Source organism: Pterocles gutturalis, unplaced genomic scaffold, assembly GCF_000699245.1.
Source record: "Pterocles gutturalis isolate BGI_N339 unplaced genomic scaffold, ASM69924v1 scaffold4553, whole genome shotgun sequence".
Classification (NCBI taxonomy): Eukaryota; Metazoa; Chordata; class Aves; order Pterocliformes; family Pteroclidae; genus Pterocles; species Pterocles gutturalis.
Window position 1 is genome coordinate 37,540 of NW_010120217.1, and position 19,021 is coordinate 56,560.

The following is a 19,021-nucleotide window of genomic DNA, read 5'->3' on the forward strand; positions in this document are numbered from 1 at the left end:
CCATCTGGAATCAGCAGAGAAACATGGATGTTGACCGGAGGGCAGTCAGGATAGTGCATAACACATTTGAAAATGAACCTGTGAATGCATGCAGGATGGCTCTTTAAACACTTTATGCCTTTAGTAACATTTTGTCCTCAAAGGGAAACCTCCTTCAGAAAGAATGAGAGATCTGTTGCTAGAGGAGTAGGCTGAGCAGGCTCTGCAAGGCTGTGATTTTTCTCACCTCTTTTGCCAGCTGCACAACGCACTGGAACTGATGAAGGCAGAGCAGAACATCTACAACATTGTTTTCCATGAGCTGATTCGGCAGGTCAGCGTGGACTGCATGGAGAGAGGACAGCTGCTTTCAAAGCTCAGGTCATCATCAGCCAACCGCCCTTAATCCCTCTCTTGATTTATGCAGTGCCCTCTCGGGAGCAGCATTAGCTATTGCAGATCATTCCTAACATCCTTGCCCAGCAAAGCCAGCCTGTCACGATTTAATTGCTGAGGGGTCTGATGCCAGGAAGTAAATAGGATTTTCCTGCCTAATTAACAACTGAGGATAACAAGCCTCTCTTAGGTAACCTGGAGTTTGAAGTTGGTGCCACTGTCACCACACTCGACAGTGTGGGCTCCTTATCAGTGTGACATTTCATTTACTGGAAGTTTTCACACACAGAATAGCTGGGGCTTCCCTCGTGGCTGGGGTTTCCATGCTCAGATTACCACTACTTGTGGCTACTAAACTCTTCCAGAGTGTTTAAAACCCCCAGTGCAAAAGCTCAAAGAATTGCCTTATAGATCGCTTCCTGTGCGCTGAAAGGAAAGGGACTTCAGATGGGGTAAGAGAGATCTGCGCTCTCAGGTAAATCCCCTTTTTTGACTCATTTTACTGCAGGCAGAGGTACGTGGGTCTCCTGGAGCGGCTTCCTGAACTGATGAAGGCTCTCTACAAAAAAATGATGGCACAGCAATTGGTGAACAAGCATATTACAGAAGAACTACTCTATTTTAAGGAATCTGTTGGACGGCTGACGAGGTCTGAATCCTGCCTGATCCTACAAAATCATCTCTATGCACTAGGCTTAGTCCAAGTTCAGTTTTCTGATCTTGCTCCCACAGGAGCAGGAAGACAGTGTTATGATTTGAAGCAGAGCTACAGGGACCGCACTTGAGCCTCCTCACACTCTCACTGTACCCTCTTAGTGCCAAATAATGTCACGTCCTTCCCTTGGCACGCTGGAGGTTCGTTCGTGGGGGACTGCAGAAAGGGGTTGCTGGAGCAATGTGCATGCATGGGACAAGGAGGTCTTCAAGATATCTTTCACCTCTACAGTGAGACAAATGTGTTGGGAGGAAGAGAGCTTTGTGTAGTGCCCCCCAGACTCTGTTTGCCAGAGGAGAGGCCTTTGGGCTGAGCTAAGTCGCACTAAGACTGTTCCCCGCTGTTTCAGTGAGCTGTACGAGGTATGGGAGCATGACTGCAAGGTGACAAAAGAAGCAAAAAAAACTCAAGGGGAGCTAGCTGCAGCCGTGCAGGAGGCTGAGACAAATGCAAAGTAAGTTGCTTTCAAAGCTGGGGTTGGGAGATTTCTGCAGCGTGATGGTTTCCTTCTCTTGGGGCTGTTGGGAAGGAGAGGTGAGGGCTGATTTTCTTCTGGTGAAGAGAGTTTGTCTCTTTATGACAAACACCATTCTTTTACTATAAATGCTAAACGCCTCAAAGCGGTAGAAAGCTGTTCAAAACATTTCTAGTTTTGAGTCATGAAAGTTGCACTTGTTGCTCAGGTGCTGGCATTCCCTTTTCTTCACCCCACATTCACAGCTGGTGAGCTCTTCATAGTCTAGCAGAGCCTGCAGGTCTGAACTTCTAAGGGCCTGTGGACATCTTCAGATACCTAAGAAATAGGGGATTTCGGTAGTTGATGTCAGAGTTGTGGTGCCTAGGCACACAGGTTCACTTATAGCCATTTGTATTCGTACTGAATCCAAGTTGCAACAGAAGAGTGTTGTAGGGGCTCGGGGAAAAGGACCTGTGAATTTACAGGCTGCGTGGGAGGTGACTGAGTAAGGAAGGATTAAGAGGAAATATCTAAGAAAAGCTTTAGGAATTGGGAGAAAGACAGTAAATGTGAGTGAGAAACACAGGTGCATGTATTTCATTATCTTTCCCTTCTTCTAGCCTTTTGGAAGAGTATCGGGAGTTATGCGAGTTACACAGAAGACAACTGGAAGAGGAAGTTCTGCTGCTTGCCCAAGAGAGAGACGTTTGGATCTCAGCTGCATATGGCCTGGCTCAGAAGGTAGGTGCAGGACATCAGTCATACATTGCAAGGTATAAGCCATCACAGCTAGCAGTCTTGTTCCAAAGGCAGATTTCATCCCAAAAAAACCATTTTTATTCAGTACGATTGGGTAGTAACACGTCTTGTACCTGCCCTGACCTCAGTTCCTGAGGTCTGTTGCATTTCAGATGTGTGTTTTTTAAACGGAAACCCGTTAATTCACACAGCAGAGCGCCAGGTTCTGTGACAGAAAAACTTCTGTGAAATTAATTTTTCCATTCAGAGATGAGTTTGACTAAAAAGTTTCCTATTCCTCATAATTTAGAATATTGTACCCAAGTTCCTCACAGTTCCTCACAAAATATAATTCTTGGTTAATTCTGTGATTCCCCCTTGTTTGTGATCTCCTACTTTATCCCATTCAGGTTTAAAATCTCTTAGCAGAACTTCTGGGGCTGTCTGGGAGATCAGAAATTTATTTGTAAGGAAAGTGGACCCAGCTGCTTGAGCTCCGTTTCATTGATGGTTAAGCTCCTGTGTTAATGTCAGATGCCTCTCCTCTCAGAAGAAAACCATGCAAATAATTTTTTTTTTTCAGATAGTAGACAGAAACCAGCTCACATTGGTTCGCAGGCTCCATGTTAGCGAAAAGACACTGACCAACGTTCTCAAGCATTTTGCAGTCCTCTTGGCCTCAAAGGTAGGGATCTGCTTGTGATGGGGACCTGTTCAGAGTGTTTGCATGCGTGGTTTAAGTAGCCCTATGGTTCCCAGTAAAGCATTCGGTACTTTGGCTGTTACTTGAACTTCCAAATGTTGATCTAGTTTCAAACAAGCATTAAAATTTGAATGAATTCATTCTCTTTCTGCTTTTCTCTCTTTACTCCATGTCCACTTATCTCTATCTCAAACTTTTGTTTTTTCCCTTGTTTCCCCCTTTTTTTCCTCATTGTTTTCTTCCCTTTCCCCATTCCATCTCCATAAAATCAAAACAGATCCACGTAATGTATAATTTTAGCCTCATAAGTATGGCACTGCATGGTATCTCAATAGCATACGAGCAGCAAGGAGTCAGGCGCTCAGTTCTGGCCATGCCTGGGGAGGATGAGCCCCCTTAGTCCTGCCTCAAAGGGTTTGTGAGCGCTGTGCTGTGGAATTACAGGCATTTCCCAAATCTCTGATACCTGTATATCTCAAAATAGCTAGGGCAAAGGGAGAATTCCTCCAACTGGGATCAAACAATCACAACAGTCCCTTTTCCCACCCTCTTGCCCAATGCCTGCAGGACACAGGAGACCTGGCTGATCTGCAGGAAGAGACTGAGCAGTTCCAGGAGAGATTGGGTCACCTTGGAGCAGAAATAGAGCGTTCCGAGGAGTCCACCCGGGGGAAACTGCAAATTGTCTGCAGCAGCCTCGACAAACGGCTTCAGTCCTTCCATAGCAGTGACTCGTGAGTGGCCCAGAGGAACGGGGGCAGCAGTCAACTCCTTCAACCTTTGCCTTGTGACAGTAGGTCTCACTGGCCCAGTGCAAAGCATGCAAGGACTCTGAAGTGCAGTGGGATCTGGTGCAATTTGCACGTCCCTCACTGCTCTACTCTTCTGCTCAACACATGTATTTTGATAATCAAGTCCCTAATAGTATCACTCCAAAGTGGTGCTGTGGATTTGTGGTTGAATTCGGTGTAGCAAGGATTGTAACCTCCTGCTGCGAACCAGCGTGACCAGCTGTCATTACTGTAACAGAATTCTTCTATTTAGTTTGGTTTGTTTTAACTTGAATGCATGTGCATTGATGCTTCAATAGAGCATTCAATTCTGTCACGTACAGATACAAAATGAGACTCTGAGAGATATGAGGTTTCAAATCCAAAGTCATTTTGTATGTTAAGGTGATCATATTTTGCAGACTTTTTGCAAGTTCATTGTGATATGTTAAATAAAGTGGAGCATAAATACAAAATTCAGGAATGCACACAGTGTGCACATTAACAAAAGACATCACTTTATAGATTTTGATCATAGAGTTAATAATGTCTGAATTTTCTATAGGTGTTTGAATTTGATTTTCATCTTTGATGGAAGTAACATATTTTCTTAACTGACACCCAGTGTTTGTGTCACATTGAGTGAGAGAACAAAAACCCCTGGCTGAGTAGGGCCTGGTGGTTTTTACTTCTCTTTCAATTTACAACTTGTATCACAAATTTGGTATGCATAGAGTATATCCTGACTCTTGGTTTTACACTGGCTATTAAAGGAGTTTTTTCCTCTCAGCTCTCATCCCTTCTTTCTCGCTGCTTTAGCTCCTCTCTGATGAATGAAAAGCTACTGGATGAAATCCTACAAGATATCAAGAACTTGATAGATGTAAGATTTTGGGGGGTTGGACATATTGTGAGTGGTATCTCCTCAAATCAGCATGTGTTAGCTGAGCTCCAGTGAGCACCTATGCCCATCACAAACTTGAACAAAAACACATCATCTGAAATCTTTTTTTACTGGAACTTAAGCTGAGGTCTACACATGAGAATACCATAGTTCAGCCAGTGCATTAAACTTAGTCGTGCGTTTGAGCACTGTCTGACTGACAGCTCTGGTGACTGATAAATTATATTAATCCGTAGAAATGCTCAGAATTGTCACCAGTAAGTTTCCAACTTATTGTGCTATCTACTCACTGTGACATCTTTGCAGCCAACGGGTGGTCCAACTTTTGGAGGCATGGTGAGCTTGCTACTTTTCTTTCAGATGCTAGAAGAAGACCTGGAGCAGTACGGAGGGGAGGTGCACCTAAGAAAGATGAAGAGTCTGAGGAGCGCTGCCATCCTGCAGAAGCACTGGACAGAGCTGGGACAAACAGTGCTGGATCGACACCGGGACTTTGCTGAAGCGTTGCCTCCACAGCATGCTGCCGTAGAAGAAATAAACAAAAGGGCGTGTGAACTCTACCGGCAATACAATATAAGGATAAGTGGGAATAACGGTAAGGAATGACCAATTTTGCCGTTCAGTCTTTCTTTGGGGATGCCAGGAAAGTAGCAGGTAATAAAGGACCAGCTGATGTAATCTGTACTGGCTTTTTCCAAAGCTAAAGTCTGACCCCCAGATATGTGCTGGGAATCAAGAGCATTCAAGGGGTAAACTCCAAGAAATTTGACTTGCAGTCACATGTAAAAAAAAGAATGTCTGAATTGCTAAATGTGATACAGTGCAAAGAACATGCAATGCAGATATGGCACAGGGAAGTCGTTCAGAGGGAGCATGGGTGGCTTGTGGTTATGTGGGTAATTGATGGAAAAGAAAATAAACACAAAAGGAAAGAATGGATGTTTAAGATGTAAAATAAAATATCGTTTTGAAGATCATTAACTAGATAACAATCTCAGAGGATAATACTTTTTAAAATTACCTTATCACTAATGCAGAGTTATCTTAATCTAGATATTGAACTATCCTGATAATGAAGTATGTAAATAGATGTTTTCTTTGCTGATAATAAGTTATCATGTCCTGTGTAAGACAATAAACATTCATTGGGTAATCTGCACCTAACCTTCTCAACCTTTGCCTCTGCGAGACCTTGACTCATTTCTGATTTCAGAATTGTTTCATCTCTGATGTTTGTTTAATCATCTTATTTCCTTTTAGCAGACTAAAACTAAACATGCTGTCTGGAACTGCTGCTCATGTTTGCGAAGCTGCTTCTTGTACTGCTATCTTATTCTTTCACTCAGGGTTGTTCTGTGCTTTTCTCCCTGCATTTCCTTATGCAACATGTCGTATTTCAGCCTACTAAAGGAGCTAAAATAGAATGATAGGTTTGTCCATCCTAAGAGACAGCTAAAGGAATTAAATATTCCTGGTAGTTCTCATTAGAAAGTGAGAGAAAGAAGGAACTGGGACATAATCGGCCAGACACCAGCATAGCAAAAAGTTAACAGCAGATTATCAGAAGCCTCAATGTTTAGTTGTGATTTGAGCAAAGGGCTGACCAGCACAGCACAGACATCTGATCTTAAATTGCTTCAGCCAGTAAAGTCTAGAAAAAGAGATTTTTGCTTATTTTAACAAAGGCTTTGGGAACTGGACCACAGGAAAGGTATTCTCTTGATCTATACAAGGCAGTGTATTTTGAGTGGCTTGGATTCATTTTTACACGGTAATGTAATGGCCTGTCAGTAGAAAAGACAAGGTATCCCTTCTCTTTACATTGCAGCTTTGGTAAGACAGTGAAAATGAAAGAAACTATAAAGAATAGGTAAGAAAGAATACTGAGAACATGGTAATTTTGCCCTGTAAGACAATGGCACTCAGTTACCTGAAGTATTTATTATCTTCTGAGATCTGATTACCTGATCTCAAGCAGCATGTGCCAGAAATACAAAGGATTTGTTATTTGATGACCAGGATTAGAGATGCAGAGAGAACAATGAGATATGAGGTTGTTTTAGACAGGAGATATAAGAGAGGACTTATATGAAATTTATAAGGTTTGGCTTAAGGCCTTTGCTTTTATTCAGTCTTGCTTTATCACTTCTTAAAGCCTTCACAGTGTACATTCTTCATGAGAATAAGATGTTTCTGAATCTGAAATTGGCACTTGGGTCTAGGGTGACCTCTCCAGTGACCTCCAGTTAGGTCTTCTCTTTTGCTGGGAACTCAATTAAGTTTATAAGACAAATGCAATGACACAGACAGCCTTCCCAAAGCAAGCTGCTATTTCATAAGGATCCAGAATACTGTGTAAGGTCTAATATGGCCAGACCACACGTAAGTGATCAGAGGTGACTGTTCTCCCTCATCCCATACCCTTCTGGGACCTCTTTTCTTCTTTGCTCTTAAGCTGATGCTGCATGGCAGGAAAATATAAATGATATCGTTCTTACTACTTCTTCTTGGCCTCTTGGTCACTAAAAACTGATGTCTGGTTATGGCTCTCCCTTAGTGTGCTCTGAAAGGCTCCACCCTGTAAGGGTAACCTCCTCCCTTTCTTACCTGTCTGGACATCCCAACACTGCTTCATCGCACTTCTCTCCATCCAGAGAAGCTAATCAGTTCTACCTCACAGCTGTTCAGTGGGGAAGCCAAGCCATGCATCAAAATAATTTAAATATTACAAAAACTGTCATCACCTCCATGTGTTTAACATGCCATCTTTGCTACAAGACGTCATGGAGGCCAGGACCTCACCAGGATTTAATGACAGTTTAAACTTGGGTATGAAGCCCAAGCATTGTACATTTCAAACATATGCCCCAACAAACAGAGAATATCCATCAGCGTGTGCCAGGTGAGTGAATGAACAAGTAATTTACTGCCTTGTCCAGGAATTTTGCACATCTGTGCATACTGTATCACCTGCGTCTTTGAAGAATCATGTTGTAACTGCAAAGCTGTTTTGAAAAGAGTTATATTAAGCCTTTATGCAATGAAGCAGCCAAATTTGGCAAGACAAGAAGAAAAGTCAGGGCTGCAAATTAAGCCCATTTTCTTTCAGGTTGCTTTGAATTCAGCGCTTACTAAACAGCTCATTCTTAGTCCTAAGTGTAGCCAGTTCCCACATAAGCTGTTCGTCCCTCTTGGCATCCCTCTTTGGATTCAGCTTTGTTTTTGTTGGCTGAAAGAGCTGTAATTAAAGGTTCATATTTTCTTCCCCTGCAGGGACAGTTAAGTTTTTGACAGCCTTGGTGAGAAGTATGGAAGATTGGTTATTCAAGGTGCAAAAGCTGAAGCGAGGTTCTGGCATGCAAGAAGCTGCACTGGGGGCATTTTATCAAAAGATTCCTGCGTGGCTGGCCCAGGTGGATGCAGTGATGAGCTGTATAGGCTCCAGCCAGCTGCATGAAGCTGAGAGTGATAAGAAACCACATTTCCCGTAAGGACAGAAGTGTTAATTGTGCCTGGGCTGGTTTTGTACCTTAAACCACACTCATAAGAGGGAGAAATGTCCTTTTGTGAGGACTCTAGTGCAGGAAACTGGCAGTGGGATAAATGCGATCAACTGAAGTGTTAAAATGATTGGCAACTGCCTTTCATTTGCTTTAATTTGGCAGTATCTGCGGAAACAGTTGGTGGCTTCAATATCGCTCTTGGAACATCACCGTCACAACTGCCACCTGCTTTGGAAATCTTGACATTTGAAGAAAAACCAAAATATGTGATTCAATTACAGTCGGATTTGTGGGGGCATACTCTTCCTCATGGTGCTCCATTGTCTTTGCTAAATATCAATAAATAAATTATTTGCAGGGCACGGACATAAAGTATATGTAAGAGATTACTTGCAAATGCCAAGTTCGCCCACAACTACAGCATTAACAAAAAAGTCTCTGTCATGTTTCCAGTAGATGATGTCCTAGAATATGTCCTTTTGCTTAAGTTGGGAAGCAAACCGTGTCTGTGATACAGGAGATCTTCAGGTCTGGTGTACTAGAGGTCACTTTGTTTCCGGATTTGTGTTTTTTTCAGGGCCATACCTAGAGAATTTTTTCAGATGATTCAGCAATGGGTTCTGTCCATGAATAATGAGGCTGAGAAGAACATGGTGCATCTTAACAAAAAAGTAAGTGCAAGCCTGAAACTGCTAGGGCTAAGAACACTGTATCTAGTATTCAGCCTTTCTCTTAATTTCCATCTGGCCAGAGCGCAGTTGTGAGGAATGCTTGTCTCTCTTTCAACACTTTCTTTCCTGTTTGATTTGAGTTGTGGCTTTTGTCTTCCAGCCAAAAGAGAAGAGGAGAACTCCTCTAAAAATAGCTGCAAGGTCTCCTACACAGTACATGAACACAAATTTATTGTTTCAGCTTCAGCAATATCTCTTAATATCCTTCTGATATTTCCTGTTCAGAGAGCTGTTGTGGCTGCTAGCTCTGTGGTTTTACTTCTTTCCCCCAGGCTTGTAGACTAGAGGGTCTCACTACACATTTTTAAAATGTTCTATAAGTGTGGTGTGTGATCTTGGGTTTGTGGCTGAATTTTGGACAGAAGAGAGCACCACATGGCTGATAAGCAGCATACGATCCTAAACAAGAACAGGAAAGGATAGATTCATAGCAGGAAAAGATGTGTTCGTAATAGGAATGAATATGGGAGAAAAAATGGGAAAAATAAATGTTTCTGTCATTAGGTCAGTTTGTGAATTGAATTAGGTAAGACATTGACTTACGTGAAATGCATTGACTTCAGACTATTTGGCAAGACTAGTCATTTATTACTGATTTCGATTTGCTTTGATGTATTGTACAGGTGGCTGAACTGCACAGAAACCTGACCCTGTGGCTGGTGAATTTACTGAGACACATGATAGCAGACCGCTTTTCCTGGGAGTGTCCCCAGGGGCAAGAGTCAGACACCAAGATGGACAAGGAGCTCAGACTTCTGAGGGCTCATAAGCTGCAGGACGAAGCTGAAGAGTTGGTTGGGGAGATGAGCAGACTCTCTGGTTCTATAATCAGGTACCGGCAGAGGTTTTCAGTTTCTTTTAAGAGGGTTTTCTCAAGAAAAAATGTGTAGTGTACTCAGAGATTGATCATGGTGGCAGATCCCATCAATTTCCTTGTCCTTGGATCTTTTCCCAGGTCCTAAATTGGCCTTACAAGAATTTGTAGGAGCCTAAAAGGATAGGAACATCTAAAGAGAATGGCAGCACCTGCTTTATAGGTAGTAGTGCCATAAAACATGGTCACATCTGTGATTGCATGGGTTCTGCCCACACTTCTGAGGATGACCTCCAGAGGAACGAAGGGCAGTATAGGCAGTGAGCCTGCAGTCCAGGTCACCTGGAGCAAAGCCTCCACCTGACTCAGGGTCTGTGGGTTAGTACAGCGCTGGCTTGGACAAGCTGTCCAGGAGGTCGTTGTGTGAGTGGGGCAGGCAAGGATTGCTCTTCTGGAGACCTCTCTAGTGCTGAGGTCTGCAGATAGCTCCTGTACCTTGCTAACAGCAGCAGGATCCTGGCTGAAGGGAATAAAGCAGTTGAGGGCACTTCTGCAGGGCCAATGACATTCTGCATCTTTGCAGCTCCTGCCGCGAGATTGTCAATGCAATTGTTCGAAAGAAACGGTCTGAGATGGATTTAGAAGCTGATTTTGAGCTGGAGGAGCTGAATAAGATCAAGGTAAAAGGTGTCTATGCTTCCAGCTGTCTAGGTCTGGGGTATATGAGACTGCATTTGCTTTGAAAAAAGGTAAAGAGAAAATATATGTGAGGGTTTCAAGAAGGAGAAAGGCTCCTACTCCAATGGATTACCCTCATCCCTCAAGTTTCCTACTGACTCTGCAGTCCTGGAAAGCAGATAAACCTGGATCAGGTCATGCTCAATTTTAATATTTTCCTTACCCTGTTTCAGGGTACATATGTAAGAGCTCTCCTGTGAGATTTATTCTGTATGAGTATCAGTAGCTTCACCTCTGGTTCAAAGCTTGTCAGAGCCACGTACACCCAGACCTGAGTGGTGCATAGGAGTTCCTGGAGGTACTCAGTGCAGTGTACTTTTATACAGATGCAGCTGAAACTTTTTGCAGCCAACTGACCTACCTGCCAGTTCCGTATTCTAGACTTGCAGGTAAAGCTCTTAATTGCTACTGCTGTCTTCACTGTGTTTAGATGAGCTTTGCCTGCACTTTATAAATGTGAGGGAGACCTTTCCTCAAGCCCAAGGCTTCACTGACCACAGGGCAAATGGCATTCCTTCAAGGAATGTAAGAAGCTTCTCTGCAGGGATTGAAAATACTTGTGCTTCTGTTCTGTGCTACCTTAGCTAGTGAAAAATTAACCCCTGGGACTTACTCATTTCTCCACACATGGGCTGGGGCAGTGGTTGTGACAGGGATGTTCTGTGCTGGCCTGAGGAGGAGCTTGTTAAAGGAATTAGTTGGTGGGAGTGGTTAGCCAGTGACAGATGCCATGTCTGAAAGCTTGGAGAAATGTGTCTTCCTTTTCCTTTGTAGGGTGAGAATGGAAGGGTCCAGGTAGGTCCCTAGACCAGACAGAGACAGAAGGGTGGAGTTATTTAACTGACTGAAGGAATATGATAACAGCTATTTTTTCTGCTCAATAATCTCTAATAATTTTCTGTTATGTCTTCCCAGACTGAGTGCTGTAATTGGATTCAAGCGTGTAGTCTTCTCCTTTCAGAGATCAAAGGCACTCCCGTCTCCTTTCTAGATTTAGAAGAGCTGAGAAACTTCTTTGGATCAGAGGTAGAACTGAGAAACCTTTTTGGATCAGAGGCTGCATTTTCTGCTCTAGGTTGAACCGGTCTGAATGAAGATCTTCTTCAAAACTTTTCCTTAAGGAAGCAGCTACAGTTCGGTTTGAGGGAAGGTTTAGCATGGGGATCTGCACACGCTCAAAGCTGCAGCTAGAACTGTGAGGTGTTATGACTGTAAACTGGTTAAAAATCACAGTGCTTCTTGTGAGGGCAGGTCTGAGGAAAAACCAAAGCTTCAGTGGAGCTAGGAGATTTTACCCCACTGGTAAATCTGTTCCCCATGGTGCATGATAGCTTTTGCTTCACCCATTGGGGGGGACTTTGGCTGGAGTGCTGGTGGTTGCCTTGCCCAGGAGATCAGGCTGAACGAGTTTAATTCCTTAGGTGGCTGGATGGATGTCTGATACTGCCTGTGACAATTAGATGTGTTTTATAGATGGTTGGCCTGGCATTGGCGTAGTCTCATATGAAACAGACTAAATTCAGACGATGAGGAAATAGATTTAGATCTATTGTCTTGAACAATTTGTTGGCATCAGTTCTGAACTCAACCACTAAGCAGTGATGTTGTTGATGACTTCCAGTGTACAGCCAGTGCTATATGTCACATGCTGCCTCTCTTTTTCTCTGTACCATGGCCTATATGAAGCAGATATGCCACAGGGGGTCCTGGTTGTGTAATATTCAGTAATTAGCTATTCATCTGTGATCTGAAATATATTCATACTCGGGACCTCCTAGGTAGCTGGAGCCTGAGCCTAAACATGTGCAAGAGAAAGTCAGAAACCAGCTAGCTTTGCCTGAGTGATTTGGGTGGAAAAAAGGAGTGTGTTACTAACCTGATCTTTATGGTGCTTTACAGGAGCTGCAATTGAAGCTTAAGCTTAAGGACACTATCATTTCTTCAGCTCAGGGAGAGCTTGAAGGCGAAGATGCCAACAGCAGCAGGAAACTTGTAACAGAGGAAGAAACATTAGAAGCAAAGGAACAAACTGCTATTATGCAGGTGACTGTAGTAGCTGTGATATGCTACTTTCCAGCAGGACATTTTTATTTATTGCTTGATGTACGTGATGTGAAACATGGCCTTACAGATGCCTTGAATGCCACTCAGCTAGTGGTATCTCCTATTTCTTGTTCCTTTTCTCTCTCAGCAACAGCCAGTTTCTGGTCTGGATTGTCTGACTGAGGACAATGAAGCCACTGCAGACATGATCAGATGTGTAGGACACGACTCCAACGTCCACCTGAAGTCTCTGAAGTCAGACATTGTGTCGGTTACAGGGGTAGGAGTCTCCACTGTACCAATGGATTTAGCCTGTTGGCAGAGATTTGGAGCTGGGTTTTAGCTGTCTAACCAGACTCTGTTACGAGACCCTGTTTAACACTCATGTCAGACCTGGTGGGGCAGTGCAAGGTGCTGGTGTTCTCTCCCTTTCCTCTCTTCTTGTAACTTGAAATAATAATCAGCACAGTTACCACAGCTGCAGTATGTCCTCCTGGCCCAGATGCATTACTGCCACAGCCCCGGGACTTTTGTGGGACTAGTAACAGGTGATGTGTGTAGTCTGAACCAGGACTATCGGCAGAGACTGGGATGGTGAAAATGGTTTGGTGCTGAGCGCATGGGAGGAGTTAAGAGGGTTCAGAAATTCAGGGAGATCCCAGAACAACAGGGAAGTAAGAAATCAAGGTTTCTTTGGCCTCCTAGGTCCCTGTTTTCTCCAGTTGTCTTTGGGATGGTGCTCTTTGTTGAACTTGCTCTTCAGAAGTCATAGGGCCTGCCTTTTGCAGTCATTCCCTGGCCAGTCAGTCATCCAGAGCGGAGCCTAGAGGTACAGGAATTGTGGATTTCTAGCAAACTGCCACTGGATGTTCCCACTCTTTAAGCATGCTGCATGGCCGGGTGTGCCTTGCCCTTCATGGTTTAGAGGTAGGCAGCTAGTTCAGAGTGACAGTGGGAGATGCAGGAGCATTTCTTTACGGACTTTGATTTGCTTTACAGCAATGAATCCTTGGAAATCACGATTAACTTCCAAAGCTTAGAGTGGGTGCCCTTCAACAGTTACTTTTACAGAAAAGCCCTGGTTGTCTTCTTCAGACTAAGAAAACTGACCTATGCCTGTTGTATTCTGTGAGGAGCTGCCTCTTTCTGTTTTGTGAACAATGTTTTGTTGTTTTTTTCACTCCTGGTCAGGCTATAACTACCTCCAACCTCTGTAAGCCAGTGAATGCACCAGCAACCAAGACTATGAGCCAGTGAGACCTTCATGTCTGAGTCAGAAAAGTGTTTTAGTCTATTTTTAATGACAAGATCAGTTCAGTGCATGAACTAGCCTCTGGTTTTACATGTTTTGCTGATACAGAACTCTTGCCTGTGTTGTGCCTGTGCACTGAGACACCAGCACCAAACCACACGCATGCCACAGATGAAGTGAAGCATTGCTGGTTTCGTGTTCACTTACAGAAGGTTTTGCTCTTCCCAACCAGAGGGAGATGACTGCCACCAAGTCTTCGACTCCCTTTTCTCAGAAAGAATTTGAAGCCCTGGCAATGCTGGAGAATCTGCAAGCGCAGCTCTTGTGAGTACTGGTCCTGTGCTGGAGGCGTGAGCAGGGCAGGGTTTCATCACAGGCAAGTGTCTGTTCTGCTCTCTAATAAGGTTCTGCTTCATCCAATTTCTGTGGGCTTGATTTTGGGTTTCCTTCCCTTCTGATTGTCTTGAGCCATTGATTGTGGTTTATGTTAGCTGAAGACATGACCCATTTTACTCTAGGATGGGAGCTCCTCTCAGCTCTCCATCTGTGTGGAGGTTTTTTGTTTTGTGTACACAAGGTACCTTGCAGAGGTACTCCTGATGGATTTCTGCAAGACTTCTTAATACTTCTGTCCCTGTTAGAACTTGCAAGGTGTTATGTGAATGCAGCTGAGTGCTTCCTGGGCCAGCTAGTGCCCAGGAACTTGGCAGGTGCAGCCATGCAACGTTGTGCCTAAGTGTGGGGAACACAGTGAAGGGACACCCAAGTGGCTCTGTGCAGAACCACATTACGGTTTGTGTTTGGTAATTACTTCCAGGCTTGGGCACTCTGAATTACATTCCCTCATACTTGTTTTGTCTGTGAGCTTGCATTATCCAGGGTAACCCCATCTCATTAGCCTTGCTAATAGAAGTGACTGTGTTCTGTATTTATTCTTGCACAATGAATATCAGCATCTCACCCTTTGCTAGCAAACACTGAATTTTAAAACTAATTCATTCTGCAGTGTTTACATAGATATGCCACGAAGCCCTTTATAGATCTTTTAACAATGCCCTTCTCTGAAACCATAAATGTGTTTTATAGTCAGTCAATCCTACTGAACGCTTCAGCTTTCTAAATCTTTCTTTTAGGTATCCTGCCAGCAGCTGCTTAGTTTTCAGGTTTCATTATTATCTTTGCTTCTGTGTGTCAGAGAAACAGAGATCCGTGCTCAGAATGCAGAGGAGAGATCTGAAGGTCTTGAAGAGAAGCTGGAAGAAGCTTTGCAGAGAATCAAAGAGCTAGAGAGTGAGCTGGAGAAAGAGAGGAAAGTCATCCCAGAAGCAACACACAAAGAGGAACAAGGTCAGGAGAATCAATATTCTGAATCCTCTCCCAGACTCGGAGAGGGAAGCAATCTTTGAGGACACCTCATTCATCTCCTGCTTAGTGCAGGACCCTCTCCTCCTGGGCACATCCCAGGGTTTTGTCTAGACTCTTTGTCAGAAGCCAAGCAAGGAGGGTTTTAACATGATTCTAGATCAGGGCAGAAAGAACTGCTGAACATGGTCTAGTTTTAAGAGAAATTAATTTTGTTTGATTTTGACATATGACACGGGTCTATATCTAGGATATCACTGTAATTGGCTTCATCTTCCTTGTGAGTGTTCCCTGTTACAGCCAAGAAGATCTGTTTAGGACCACTGATTATGGGGTAGAAAAGAAATAATGTTCTGGGTCCTTTCACTCTGAGAGGCCATAGACCTTCTGTGCTTATAGCACAGGACACTTTTGCTGTCTCCACAAGTTCTTTGAACACTGCTGACCTATTGATCTTGCCCATATGGTGTGGCAGTGAGTTCCTTATGTCGCATGTTTGTTGTGGGTGAAAGCATTTCCTTGTGTCCTTTCTGAATTGGATCTGCACAGTTATAAGATATGGAGAAGGAGAGAAAGAATGGCAATTAAAACTTTTTCCCTTAGTCCTTCAGTGTATCCTATCTCTTTGACATTAAAGTGAGAGGACAGACTGATTTTTTTGCTAAGAATGTGATACCTTGGGCACGTTTTTACCCCATGGTATTTTTAATGGCTTTGGCTTGTTGTTTTCTTTCAGAAAAATGTTTCCAGGAAAGCATCTGAGAAGTTGGGACCTGTTCAAGTCCCGAAATTTCTACCTCTGGCAAGTCCAAGGGATCCAGAAAAAACGAATGTTAAAGAACACCAATGCCTAAGTAGTTTCTTAGTGCCCATTCATAGTAGCATTTCACCCATGGTCCACTGCTGTTACTCCTTACCTACTACCCCAACATCTCAGCACTTATGCTGTTCTTCTAGCTGGCTGTACCACTTCGACACGTGTCTTGCTTGTCCTCTACCTCCTGCCACAATTCTCCCATCTTCACAGCTTGTCTTCCCTATGATACCATTGCTACCTCGACTTTCTCCTACCTACATCTCTCCTGCCACCATGCCCTCCTCCCCTCCCCTTGCCCTGTGCTTGCCTCCTGTTTGTGTTCATCAGTCTCTTCTTGCTCTGTCTCTTTCAGTGTCATCCCTGTTGGATCATGAAAGTAACTTGCACTTCTTTCCTCTCATATCAAGGTTGGGGTTTTTTTTCTCAGTGCCTGCATGGCCTGGTTGTGTGTTTGATAATGGGTACCTCCTTCATTCTTTGGACTTCAGATGATGCAGTTATCAGCAGACTAGTTAGGAATAAATTATGCAGATTGGGATTTTTGCATTCTTCTTTGAATCTTTTTCTTTTGAAGGTTTTTGTCCTCCTTTCAGAAAGCGTGAAGCAGCCTTGAAGCTGTGCATGATCCTGGAGGCCTTTCTCAAATTGCTGATGCAGGACAACTGCCTGTAACCAAGGTCACAAAGTCAGACTTCAGATTATGCCAGTTCACCCGCTCCCTGCACTAGGATGTCATTTACAATGCATCCTCCATTTCCCTGTGGTTTCTGTGTTCGGTCCCCTGTACTGCGTACATCCACAGTAACCCCTACAGCCTCAACAGTGAGGTGGCCACCTGGGGCTTCTGCCTCTGTTGGGTCCACAGCCTAGGGCAGTCTGTGTAGTTACAAAACTCTGCAAGGCCAGCAGAGCTGCCTGGATTTGGTGTGACTCTGCAGTATGCAGTACACAGTACACTCTCAGCTCAGAAGAGCAGGCAGCAAAACTGTCAGGAATCGCATCAGCTCAGACAGCCCTTGCTAACTCCTCCAGAGTAAATACTATTTTGGAAACATCATATATCACTAATCCTGATGGATATTTTTGAATTTTTTCCTTCTGCAAGGGTTTTGAGTGTATCTCCTGAAGGTAAAATAACAAATTTCTGCTAGCTCTTTATATGTAAAAGAAAAAAGATCCTGCTGGAACAAGACACGCTCTTTGGAACGGAGGATGTTCTTAGCTATCATTTGCCTTTTCTGTAACTGCATAAAAGTTACATCACTGAAAAAAACGATGCCTGGCTTCTGCAGATGTGAATGCAAATAGGGTAATGTGTGTGCCCTGCCATAGTACCGTGTGTCTCTTGACAGTTTAATTTCTCAGGCTAAGTGTTGTTCCTTTGAGACATTGTCTGGAGAGGGTGTTGGTCCTTGACGTGCCAAGGAATCTTGGTCTGGAAGGATCATTTCACACAGAGTTAGAAATGCAGCCAACAAAGTGTTCAGAGCAAGGATCATCTGCAGCTCACTCTGTGTAGTATTACAGCCTTTCGCCCTAGGTTGGGAAACAGGGGCCTATTCCAGCAGCGTGAGAAATAACCAGAACTAGCCTTAGAGAAACAGCTACACAGCTCGTGTTTGCCAGGGGAAGATTACAGAGCTGTTCCACTTCCCAGAGCTAGTTTTCCACGAGTGGATCACTACTGAGATCTATTACAGACACCCAAGCAGGAGCCACAACCACCCTGCTGCCCTCTACTGAGAGGGTTGCAGTGACAGAATGGTTTGGATGGGAGCTGGAGCTTGGATGCTTGTGTAATCACAGAGAAGTTTACAGGTGGATTTTTTCCAATTCCCAGACAGTTGTAAGGGGGCTGGTTCGCCGGGTGGCCTTTCCATGAAAAAGCTGGAGAGTACTTGTAGAGCAAGTCTTACAGGAGCACTGAGTGTTGAGAAGGGGACTCCAGGGAACTGAAGGGGATGATTAAATACGGAATATGTGGTACTTAGTAAAAGTGGGATCCTTGTCCTTTGCGGCACGACATACAGGCCATCCTCGTGACACAGATGCATTTAACAGAGATATTAGCAATCATACTTGCCAATGGGTATGAGCCAGCAAAGAGGGACTGAATAAAATGAGTGAAAACGCAGGAGTGACTGACTGTCTGGGAAACCCCTGCTAGGCACATGCATGATGGCCAACGACAGTGTGGTCAATTAAGAAAAGGTCCACAAAGTGCCCTCTTTTCTTGGCCTCTACAGGTCACCAGCAGCAGAACATTGGGCCTGGGAGTGGTTGTGCAGGGGAAGTCTGCTTGGAAGCAGGGGGAGATGCTGCAGGTCAAATAAAAAGGCAGGAGCAGAGCTGATGCCCACCCAAAGGGCACCAGGATCAGAGAAACTGAGCACAGTGGTATTTCCTTTGAGAGTGCTCCATGTCTTTGACAAGGGAAAGGATTGCTGTGTCTTTAGGTTCCCAGTCATTTCAAACAGCTTTGGGCAGGAAAGATACATAGGAGCTTTGAGGATTATAGGAATTTTGAGGACTTTCTCTGTTCCTTCCCTGTGTGTAAAGGTTACCAAGGCGGCTGCAGCAGGCAAGAGTACCACTGTTCTCAGGGCTCTCAGCTGGCTTTTCCCTAGAGGTGCTGGATTCCCCCTTGTCCACTCAGTAGGAGTTGATTAAATGTATCACCTCTAAAATTTTTAGATGCCCACAAGCTCAGATTTTGTCCTGCCTCACCCCCCAGTGGAAGCAAGCAGCAGCACAGCCTGCCTTTCCTCTGCACAGCTCATGTGCCTTGCAGGCAAGTGCCAAGCCATAAAGGTTGCCCTTTCCTTCTCTTCCTCCTCCCTCCTTTCCCTGTTCTTTTAAAACTAGGGATAAACACCTTGGTTGCCTGTGTGCGTATGTATGTGTGCATGGGTGGTGACTGAGATCCTATATCCAGGACTATGTCATGGCGCACGGCTCGTTCACCTGCTGCAGAACAACCTGCCTGAGTGCTGACCCCCTTTCTGCTCCCCTGCCGACTGTCAGACTCCCACCCTCACCTGCCCGGCTGTTGAGTTTGGGGACGGGGGCATTTAAGTACATAGAGGCTAGGCTGTCCTT

General features: G+C 44.3%; 1 protein-coding gene across 1 annotated transcript in view; it reads left to right on the forward strand.

Annotated features, from left to right (window-relative positions):
* AXDND1 (axonemal dynein light chain domain containing 1) overlaps positions 1-16,594 on the forward strand; it is a 20,997-nt gene extending 4,403 nt beyond the window's left edge. Inside the window, 19 exon segments of the mRNA XM_010076805.1 lie at positions 239-360; positions 884-1,024; positions 1,440-1,544; positions 2,168-2,288; positions 2,869-2,970; positions 3,556-3,722; positions 4,578-4,641; positions 5,023-5,257; positions 7,936-8,149; positions 8,743-8,836; positions 9,520-9,728; positions 10,294-10,390; positions 11,364-11,474; positions 12,348-12,491; positions 12,640-12,771; positions 13,976-14,067; positions 14,939-15,090; positions 15,842-15,937; positions 16,497-16,594. Coding sequence (XP_010075107.1) covers positions 239-360; positions 884-1,024; positions 1,440-1,544; positions 2,168-2,288; positions 2,869-2,970; positions 3,556-3,722; positions 4,578-4,641; positions 5,023-5,257; positions 7,936-8,149; positions 8,743-8,836; positions 9,520-9,728; positions 10,294-10,390; positions 11,364-11,474; positions 12,348-12,491; positions 12,640-12,771; positions 13,976-14,067; positions 14,939-15,090; positions 15,842-15,937; positions 16,497-16,594 — 2,496 coding nt within the window.
* Positions 16,595-19,021: the final 2,427 nt, after the last annotated feature.